An 11,375-nucleotide genomic window follows, 5' to 3' on the forward strand; every position below is an offset into this window, starting at 1 on the left:
ACAAGAACAACAACAATCATGAAACTATTTTTTTTTTTATTTCCTGTGTATTACTTGCCATAAATGTAACTGGACAAATATATAAATGAAATCACAGAGTGATGGGAATTATCTGCTAACTTTACAGCTGAACTCTTAATTAAAGTGCCCTCTGCAGGACAAACGTGGAATAAAATAATTCTGGAGAATCCAAAATGTTTGGGTGATTTTAGCCCATTCAATAATTTCTAATTCTATTTATTTATATGGTGCCAACATATGCCATAGCACTGTACAAAGACCGTCATCGTTCCCATTGGTCCATGTCCCAATCTGAATTCCAAAATTAACCCTATCAGTGCATTTTTTTGGATTAAAAAAGGAAATCGGAGAACCCAGAGGAAACCCACAAACACCGAGAGATCATACAAACTCCATGACATGCAGCCAGGTGACATCACCCCATATGATCATGGCGGCCATTCACCATCACATGACATGGTATCAGCATCAACATGAATCTGTCACGTCTGTCCTTGATTGTGTAGACGCCACGTTATTGTGCTCGAATTCTTGGGGAAGAAATAAGTTACTATTTTTTTCTTCTTTTTATTTCATTTTTTTATTTTATTTTTTATTTATTTACTTTATTTTAGTTATTTTTTTTTATTTAGTTATTTATTTTTGTATTTTATGTATTTATTACTATTATTTTATTCATTTTTTTATTTATTTGTATATTTTTTATTTTAATAGTTTTAATTTAATTTATTATTTCTATTTGTTTCTTGTTTTAATTTTACTATACCTATTTTTAGTATATTTATTTTATTTTTTTATTTTTTTGTATTTTATGTATGTATTTTATTTTTTTTATTTTTGTATTTTTTCATTTTTATTTTTTACATTTATTATTTCTATTTATGTATTTTTTTTATTATACTTATTTTTAGCATATTTCGCCCATATTTTTGCATTCACTTCATTAAAGACGAAATCACCTGTGCAGCAACAACCGCAAGCTATAGAACCTGCTTTATATGCCTTTATTATTAATAAAAAAAATCAAATAAAAATACTAAACAAAAAAAGTTTAATAAAAATAAAGGAAAATAAATAAATATCAAAAATAATAATAAAAAAGGATGAATTTACAAGCAAGTAGCACGGGGACTCCAGCCCATATGGCCCTGTGTCCCCCCTGAGAAAACTGGGATTGGCAGATCAGGGGGCGGGGCTTCTGCCAGGGGCGGGGACATTAGAACGCTGGGAGTATATGAAGCTGCAGTTTAAATGGACAATTTCAGAAAGTTTAAAGGGACAGAACATCTATTGCTATAAGCAGGATCAGCTGCAGAGAGAGGGCTGAGCATGGAGAGCAGACTGCTGTGCTGGGAGACTGAGAAGGAGCTGAGAGCTCAGGCTGATCCTGTCCTGCTCCATAGCCAAGTGCTGGAGAGACTGCTGACAGCTCAGGACAGATACATTGCCTCCCCCACATACTTCCAATGTGTACAGAAGGAGATCTACCCATACATGAGGAAGATGCTGACCAGCTGGATGCTGGAGGTAAGTCACCTGTGCTGGCACACATGGGGTTAAGTGTGGCAGTCCTTAATCCTTCCTTTACTCTTATGTTATTTGTCAATATTCACACTATTACATATGACCGTAATATCACTGCACCCTATGAGATTATTCATGTCATCTGCAAAGCTATTTGCAACCTCCAAATGTTGCAAAACTACTACAACTCCCAGGCTTGGAGTTGTAGTTTTGTAATCGCTAAGAACTACCGGTTGGGTTCGTTAATGTATGCTGCTCTCATGTCCATGTATAATAAATAATAATAATATTTATTAGCCTTGATCTGAACAATTTTTATTATATTTTTACGACTGCAGTGTTGGTGCTTATTTTGGAAAATTACAGCAAAAACTGTATCTCAGTTTTATTTGTGAACCCAGACTTATTATTCATGCATCAAAAATTCCTGACAGGGATTTAACCTCCATAATATTTTTCATAATACAACTGATATTTCATGGGGAAACAAATCACGTATAACTCCTCCTGAGCAGATGGTTTCCCTTTAAGGCATAATAATAATATAATATAATATTGCACCATTTTATTCCAGACGTTTTTGCGAATGAGGGGAAAAAGGAGTGTTTTTTTTCATCACTGTGGATGCATGTAGCAATTGTGAATACACATTCCTTCATGTAGAAAAATTAAAATATATTATTTTTCAAAGCTATAAAAATCATGACTGGGCACGTAACGCTGATGCGTTTCCAACACTCCTGTTACGGCTTGAGTTTGATCCTTGATCAGAAATAGAGCGAGCATGCCTATAGCTATAATGTGGATGTGTCCTATCCTTGTTTTTCATGGGTACAACCTGCTTCCATTGTAGTCCACGGGGCATTTCTCATGGCCGTTTCTGATCCGAGTCATCGATCAAACTTGGTCACTCAAAACAATCGGTCCGTGAAAGAAAAAAATTGACAACACATGGATGTGCTCTCCATTTTTTTTTTTTATGTTTAATGAGTAGGTGACGTCTGAATGATTGAGACCTTAGATATTTGTACTTTCTGGAGGGTTTGCAGCACTATGCATGGCCGGGTTTCTGAACATGCCCAAAGGGTAACGCAGTGACTGGTTGATCAGCACTCACATAGAATATGTATTTCTTATAAATCCTGTATAAAATAAACTCTTAGCTTTAATTTTCTTAGTTATGCAAATTCTATAAAGGGATGAGATATCACTAGGTTAAACAATTACTTTCTGGTCAGTGGAAATCCAAACTCTGGGATCCTGAGTATAGCGGTGATTTAGCTCTGTATGGCGGCACTCCAATACACGGAAATTACAGCTTATTTCCCTGTTTTTAGTGTGAATCGGCTGTGTCCCCTTATTCTCAGAATTAATGGGGATCCCTGAAGCCAAACCCCCATAAAGTAATGGCATATATTAGTGAATTTATAAGACTGGCACCATGCCCAGATCTGACCTGCTCCTCTATAAATTTAGGGCAGATTATGCATCTAGGATATATATTCCGCACAATGTTTGATAAAGGACCTTCTCTTTGCTTCCGCAGGTATGTGAAGACCAGCAGTCTGGAGAAGAGGTGTTCCCCTTGGCCGTTAACTGCTTGGACAGGTTCTTGTCTGTGGTTCCCGTAGAGAAGAGGCGACTCCAGCTGGTGGGTGCCACTTGCCTTCTTCTCGCCTCCAAACTGAAGGAATCAAAACCAATAGCCATTGAGAACCTCTGCATGTATTCTGACTACTCCTTCACCGACGGTGAAATGCGGGTAGGTACCTCCTGGTCTACAGACTCAACATTTGTCACCTTGAAGGGGTTTTTCAGTTTCAGAAAACCCCTGAGTCTCTTCCGCTGCATGTTGTTGACCTTGCTCATCATGAATTAGCAGAGCTGTGGCATCACCACCCCCTGTCCCACCCCAGCTCCACCCATTTGGGCAGAACTGGGGCGTGAAAAATGGCAAAAGTTTCAAAACTTCTGCTCCAAAAATCTTGCAACTTTTCAAAACTTTGAATGGGGGCCCTTATGTTTTGTAACCATTTTAGAAAGGAACTCCTATATCTGACCCTTCTGTTTTGGTGGATTCTCTGCCCTTGGCTTGGGGTTCAGCAGTAAAACATTGACCACAAAACCTGGCTAAAAGGGTTGTCTAAACGCTTCTTGCCTGAGTCTTTAGAATTTTTGGACGATTTTCTAATTATTGTTCTTCTTTCCTGTTACTTTATGAAATATGCATTTTGGCTATCAATGCCTGACAAGCAACTGCGTGACCTCAGCAGCAGCACTGCCAGCCTCAGGCGTCCATTGTTTCTTGCAATGGGTCTTATCCTCTCGTCTCCTGTGTAGGGAATGGAGCTGCTTGTCTTGAATAAGTTAAAATGGGACATAGAAGCGGTGACGCCTCGAGACTTTCTCCCGCACTGCCTGGAGCTTCTTGGTTTGTCCGCTGACAGGATGCACCAGGTCAGGAAGCATGCCGAAACCTTCATCGCTCTCTGCACTACAGGTGAGTCTCTGACATCATGGTTATTTTCCGCCACGCTTGCAAAAAAAAAGCTTTTATTGAATGTAATTAGATTTTTTTTTTTTTTGTCTTATAGACTGTACCTTTATTGCTCTGCCTGCCTCTATAGTGGCTGCCGCCAGCGTGGCAGCTGCCATCACAGGGCTGCAGCCCGAGAACCTGGGTATGGCATGTTCCAGTATAACAGCCACAAACTACCTCGCCAGTGCCATTCGTTGCGATCCGGTAAGCTTAATATAATGATTTTGCCATACTGTCTTATGCCATTTCCTAATGGTTTTCCCAGCAGAGCATAATGCAAAAAAGAGGGGGGCTGCACAAAGCCATAAACCTGTGATCACTCTGCAGGAGACACCTGAATTTAAAGGGAGTCCATCGCTTCCCCAAACAAGTAGATGGTCATTTAGAGGACTTGGCCCCCATATAAAACCTATTAATCTTTGTTGAAAATGCAGTTTAATCAATGTGCAAATTAGGATGCTCTGGGCATCATTCTGCCCCCTGAATTAGCATCACACAGCCCCTCCCTGTATTTTGTTTGACAGCACTTGATTGCCTATACAGAATCTTGCGCATGCACTAACTAGTGGTTCAGGCGTAGATGCACACAGACACTGCTACCGCTGCTCACTACACTGATAACCTGGAAGAGCAGCGAGTGGCTGCAGCAGGGCATATTGTGTGTGCACAAGCAGGAGGATTCAAAGCAAGCAAGTGCTGTCAATCAGTATACATGGGCGAGACCGTACAATGCTAATTCAGGGTACAGATCGTACCCTGAGCTCCGGGCCACTCTAAGGCTGCACCAAGCATCCTAATTTGCATAGTGATTGACATTTTCTGGACAGTAAGGCCTCATTCAGACTTCCGTTTTTTGGGTACCGCTATGGGGCCTTTCACAAGTCCATTTTTTTTTTTTTTTTCTCTCCCCTGTCCCTGGAAAATACCTGAGACATGTCTGATTTTAGATCTGAGGATCAACTAACACTCGGCCATGCAAGTCAATGGGTCCGTGAAAAAATCGGACCACACTCGGATGGCATCTGAGTGTAGTGCGATTTTTCACGGACTGTCAGAATGGAGAAAGTGTGTGTGTGTGTGTGTGTGTGTCTTTGTTTTTTTCTTACGTGGAAAAATTAAGAGCAAATCTGATTAGAATAATTGATCGGATTTTCTCGTACATTAAAAAAATGGACGTCTGAATGAGGCCTAACGGTAAGGATTACTGCACTAGATCTATGTACAAAACACTATTCCAAAAACATATATAATACATATGATATATTTATCTCTAGCCAATATCTCCCCATTTGATCAACATTGGGGATCCACTGCGTATCTTTGTCTATCATAACACCTAAACTTGGAAAAAATTCCAAAAACCACTTGCCAATATAAGATAATGTTCTTTATTAACAAATAATGATTAAAAATTCATTATCACATGATCACTACCTCTTGAAGCTCATCAAGAGAATGCCAAGAGTGTGCAAAGCAGTCATCAAAGCAAAAGGTGGCTACTTTGAAGAACCTAGAATATAAGACATATTTTCAGTTTTACACTTTTTTGTTAAGTATATAATTCCACATGTGTTAATTCATAGTTTTGATGCCTTCAGTGTGAATGTACAATTTTCATAGTCATGAAAATACAGAAAAATCTTTAAATGAGGTGTGTCCAAACTTTTGGTCTGTAGTGTGTGTATATGTATATGTATATGTATAATTTTGAAATGATAGTGCGCCCTCTAGTGGATTCCTGATCATATCAATAACAATCCTGATTGCTTGTGAAAAAGGAGAAAAAAACTATTGGGAAGGGGGTTATTTAAAAAATTGTTACCCTGCTGTTCCTCAGATTTGCGATGGAACCTATAGGTGTAAGTACAATAACCCAAATTCCTTTATTTTTAGAATATCCTGAGAATGTGTCAAGAGCAAATTGAAGTGTCTCTGGAATCCAACCTCCGCCAAGCTGGAAACGGTGGCACGGACTCAAAGGCAGTAGAGGAGATTGAGCGAGCGAGCACCCCCACCGACGTCCTGGACTTTGATCTGTAGCCACACCGGCCCATTGTGATTATTGTATGAACGGGTTCGGGACGTTCAACTTTTTTCTTTCTTGTATGTCATAGGATATAATCGTGTTCCTACTCCAATTCTCCAATTATAAGGAGAAGTGGAAATGCCAAGCCTGTGAGATTGGACTTCACAATCCTAGATTTATTGCAGATTTTTCCTGCTGATTTGACTTGTGCAAATCCCCAATGTATTATGGAACCTGCCATATGCTTGAGATTTACAAATCTCATCCATGTGCTCCATTTTTGTTTTTGACTTTGAAATCTGTGTCCTGTCAATTCCTGCTACAGATTTTCACTATGGATTTTGTTGTGAATCCATGACCCAAGTCTCTGATTATAGTCCTCTTTGAGTAAGGAACATGGCACTTTTCTATGTACATTCAATATTTAGTATACGAAAGGTGTTTCTATTCGCCAAACCAGACTTTCCCCCTAGAAACTTCTCAATTGGGGAGAACAGAACCGTTATTTTTCTTGCTTTTCTGACTATTTTGGTTGTTAATTTATGGTATTTAATATTTATTTGCAGTCTTCTGTATTTTTATTTAATTGTGCTTTGTTGTATTTTGCTTTATTTATTATTTAATTTATTTATTTTTGCATAAGCAGCACTGAACAGGATTACTGTATTTGCAATTAGGTTAAACGCTTACTGGATGGTTTGTTGGAAAAAATGAGGAGCTGTTAGATCTGTTTCAGAAATTTCTGCAACTACAAAAATCCATTATATACCTATAGATGGGAGGCGCTGTTGTTTGTTGCTGGCGCATGGATTCCTGCAAGCCCTATTAAAATGAATGGTTGCAGAAAATTCCATGTTTCACGGTTTGAGTATAGATCGACCACTACGAGGTTGTCTAGGTTAGGAGACCCATGACCGGTCCATTCTTGGACCTTGAAACTGACCTTTTTGTTTCTTGACTTAGTGACACTTGCATGTAACTGCTATGCAATAGAACTTTATTGGGGATGTCCCATACATTTTGACATGTCTCTGCCCATGCAAAACATAGCATTTGTTTTTCGATTGAAATGAATCAGAGGAGTTCCTGAGCCGGCTGTCAATCAATGTTATTCCCCATCAACAGCACAGAACGGAAGAGACGGAACTGCTGTCGACGTGACATCACAGAAAGCAGGAGCGGTCCGTGACTGTTCTGTACTTATAGTGCCCCTTGCCATAATGTCCTCCCTCCCCTCTCTCCAATATCCACCGTCTTGAGCAGCGAGTCTTATTTCACCTGCACAATAGAAGCAACAATTCTTCCACCGTGCACAAGAGGAGGTGGAACTAACATACTGGACACATTAATCCCGATTCATCATTGCATTTCCACCAGTTTTTTTCTTTTAAACCTATTTGTGGAGAGTGACAAGCCAAGCCTGGCATGTCAGAGTGAGGAAACTTATAAGCCATGTATAGTCCTCTGGGAAATTAAACATGAATATTTAATTTCCCAGAGGAGCATGCATGGCTTATAAGTCTCCTCACTCTGACATGCCATGCTTGACTTGTCACTCTCCACAAGGAGAAACGTTAGACCTCAGCCCAGAGCCTCTCACCAAGCCAAATCAGATCTCATACTTTGCACTGAGGAGGGGCAATACCCTAAAACACTACATCTTCAAATTGAGATTCTGGTTTGGCTTTTATCCTAAGTCATATGACAAGGCTACTTTTTAAAGGGTCATAATTGACTTTTAGGATCACTGATTCCAATAGGTGGCGATAGAGTTCTAGCCACTGACACCTGAAACGCGTTTTTTTAATTTGGCGCAACTCTACTTTAGTTTTCCCCCTATGGAGTCATTTTATGTAAGTCAGTTAAAGTCGTATGTATATGTATGTGTGTATATATATATATATATAATTTAAATTTTTGCTCTAAAAAATGTCACACAAAATTCATGAATTTGTTGCAACAAAAAAAAATAAAAAATCTGCAAAAAACACAGGTCAAAAATGAAATTTCAATTTAAGAAAAAAAAAACCCACAAATGATGAATCGAGACTAAGGGGTTGAAGTTCTATAAGGGGAATCAAAGGAAAATCAATGGTGCTATAAGAAGCTAGTGATAAAATGTCCAGAAACATCATTTTTATTTTTTATATTTTGTGTCTAATAGAGAAATGTAATCATTAATTAAATATAGAACACAAAGCGATTTAGGTTTAGAAAAAAAAAGCGCCTACTGCAACAATCGAAAAAACAGCTACAACTCAAAATGATAGAAATATACATTTTGGTCTAGTATTAGGTTGGAATTGAAAGCACATATGCTACAATTTTTGTAGATTATTAAAAAAAATTCCTGGATTTTTTAAACAAAGCATTGTTCTTCTGTATGTGGATGAAATGGTGACCTGTTTATGCTTTTAAACTGTTCCATAATTTATTTTTTTTTGTTTCAAGTTTTTGGATTTATTTTGTATTTATTTGTATTTTGCTCTGTTGGTTTTTAGTTCGGAGAAATGTTCTACTCCCAGTTTAATGAAAAGGAGGATGTTTTTGCACTTTATAGGAGGAGGTATTTTGAATATGGTGAGATGATTTTATAAAGTAAAATACGGAGGAATTTGTTTGTTTTTTTTATATTAAAGATTAATGTTAACCTGTATTTTTATTCTCTTGTTTATTTTATGGAAAAAAAATCCTGTATGTATTTGATAAACCTATAAAAACCAATAACCATCCCTGAATCTTTAAAGGAGTGTCAGCACAAAATGACTGTTCAAACCAAGCACAAAATGCATCCTTGGCATTGCATTGACTTGTTTTGCATCTCTCTTTCTTGATTGACAGCTCTGGTTTTACAGGAGACCGAGAAAGATGGAAGAAAAGTCAGAAGGTGTCCTAAATTTCTTTGAGGATACACCAAGCACATGTGCTTGGTTTGAACAGTAGCTTATGTTGGCACATCTGTATTCTGGTGTAAATATAGATGGTCACCCAAACATCAATGTCTTGATGGATCCCCAAAATGGAAGCAAGGGTTGAAGGGATGATTAGGAGTCTTGGGGGTAGACGCCCTTATTTATCCTTCTGAAATCCTAAAATATTCCTGCAAGAAAAAAGGTAACAGCACTCAAAAGCAAGACCATAAAATGAGTGCAAATCAATGGGAATCAGTTTAAAGTTTTGGGGAACTTTAAAACTCCTCAGTCTATGGCTTTGATCCAGTTATCTCTTTCTCTGGACCACAGGATCACTTTTGGTCTGGGCTTCAATTGATTGGATGCAGATCTGTCATTGGGCTTAATCGACTTTTCAACCCAACGAAGACTCAAAAAAAAAAAAAAAATCCAATATACAAATCAACTTTTCGCAGCTATCTTCCGTTTGTTTGCATTTGTAACTCTCAGTCACATCAGAAAAAAAAGTACTGATGAATGAAAATAAATTAAATCTGCCTTTTTTAACTTAAAAAAAAAAAGCTTTAATCTAAATCCACGCCGTGTGTGTGTTTTTATATCTCAGCCATGTGTTAATTATTTTAAAGGCATCTTGCCAACAGGTTTTTAAAATGAAATCTGAGAGCAGCATGGTGTTAGGGGTTGAGACCCTGATGACAGGGATGTGTCACTTGCTCTGAAGCTTCATGTAGTTTCAATATAATCAGTGTTTTAGCAGCAGGATATTATCACAGCAGGACTAAGTGTCATGTGCCAGGCAGTCCAGCTAATGTGTAACCACGCCCCCTCCACTGATTGGTAGCGTGTTGAGAGTGTACAAAGGAGGCTGCCAATCAGGGTTGTGGGCGGGGTTATACACAGCTCAGCATTCTGACAACTGCTACAGTAGAGAAAACAGGGATTTTATCAAAACTGCACAAAGCAGCCCAGTAAGTAACACCTCGCCGGAATCAAGGTCTCTGCTACTGAATCATGCTGCTGATTCCATAGCAAAAACCTATGCCAGATCAAATATATAAGAGTGCTTCTCACTAAATTAGAATATCATCAAAAATTTAATTTATTTCAGTTCTTCAATTCAATTCAAAAAGTGAAACTCGTATATTATATAGAGTCATTACAAACAGTGAACTATTTCAAGTGTTTATTTCTGTTCATGTTGATGATTATACCATCTTTCTAGGATGATTACTTTCAATTTTTAGAATGTTGTTTTTATCCTTCGGTTTCGAATATAGAGTAGTGCAAAATCTACCTTCCCTATAACTAACAAGAACATCCAAAAACTGGATTTCCTGTGCCGAGTAGACCAATGAAAACTTGATATCACTGTCAATAGTATTGATAAAGTTAAAAAAATTCAACAACTCTTGCTCACTGCCTTTCCACAGGAGGAAGATGTCGTCAGTGAGAAAAGCGGCGCCACATAGACAAGCTCCTCCTCCAACATGGCCATCATTAAATTTGCATAAGCGGGTGCCATACTGGCACCCATCACGGTCCCGCGCCGTTGCATGTAATACTCATCACCAAATATAAAATAGTTATTAGTAAGTACCATCATCCAATAACTCCATGAAGAAACCAATAATTTCAGGCTTAAAGTTTGTAAAATCAAGTTTCCTTCTTACAGCAATAAGACCCCTCTCGCGTTTAATTGAGGTATATAATGATACCACATCAAATGATACCAACAATATAGGTTCTTTAATCATTGGAACCTCCTGTAACTTGCAGAAGAAATCATTTGTATCTTGTAAAAAGGAAGCAGTATTTCTAGCCAATGGACCTAAAACTCTATCCAAAATTATACCTATTCGACTGAAAATGGAATCACTGCCTGAGATAATGGGACGTCCCGGAGGGTTCACCAACGTTTTATGAATCTTCGGCAGGATGTATATAACTGGTGTAATACCATTCTTTACCAATAAATAATCAACTAGGTCTTTGTCAATAATTTTGTTATCCAGTGCCTTATGTAAGAGTTCCTTGATCTTATTGTAAATGCTCAACTTAGTAATAGCCTAAACATATATGAGTCTTGTGGGCATACATTAACAAAAATGGCGCTGATGCAACACATTTATATAGTTACTTGCACAATGGATAGTGGGTATATGTACCACATCAAAGATGGCGTCTATAGTGTGATGCCCAGCTGCGCTTGGTATCACAGATCCTGGAAGAGTGCATTGATGGATTCCTCCACAAGAGGCCCCCATAACATTCACACATCTCCACCTTCCACCTCAGACCAGCAGAGGGAGCCCGTTAGGGAGATAAATAGGGAAGGTGGAGCCAGGCAGCAGTT

At 38.3% G+C, this 11,375-nt stretch overlaps 1 protein-coding gene across 1 annotated transcript; it reads left to right on the forward strand.

Moving 5' to 3' along the window:
• Window positions 1-1,245: 1,245 nt before the first annotated feature.
• Window positions 1,246-8,741, forward strand: LOC141173155 (G1/S-specific cyclin-D1-like). The gene is made up of 5 exons (XM_073657791.1): window positions 1,246-1,548; window positions 3,092-3,307; window positions 3,886-4,045; window positions 4,140-4,288; window positions 5,978-8,741. Exons 1-5 carry the CDS (start codon window positions 1,351-1,353, stop codon window positions 6,122-6,124), a joined length of 870 nt encoding a protein of 289 aa, XP_073513892.1. The 5' UTR covers window positions 1,246-1,350; the 3' UTR covers window positions 6,125-8,741.
• The last annotated feature ends 2,634 nt before the right edge of the window (window positions 8,742-11,375 follow it).

This window comes from Phyllobates terribilis, unplaced genomic scaffold (genome assembly GCF_046119375.1).
Source record: "Phyllobates terribilis strain yellow unplaced genomic scaffold, ASM4611937v1 Scaffold_12__6_contigs__length_324123572, whole genome shotgun sequence".
In the NCBI taxonomy this organism is placed as follows: domain Eukaryota; kingdom Metazoa; phylum Chordata; class Amphibia; order Anura; family Dendrobatidae; genus Phyllobates; species Phyllobates terribilis.

Excerpts from the sequence above, each read along its gene's own strand:
- LOC141173155 (XM_073657791.1), top strand. The coding sequence starts at position 1,351 with ATGGAGAGCAGACTGCTGTGCTGGGAGACTGAGAAGGAGCTGAGAGCT. Across the intron at positions 3,308-3,885 it reads TCACCGACGGTGAAATGCGG|GGAATGGAGCTGCTTGTCTT; the intron begins GTAGGTACCTCC and ends TCTCCTGTGTAG. Across the intron at positions 4,046-4,139 it reads CATCGCTCTCTGCACTACAG|ACTGTACCTTTATTGCTCTG; the intron begins GTGAGTCTCTGA and ends TTTGTCTTATAG.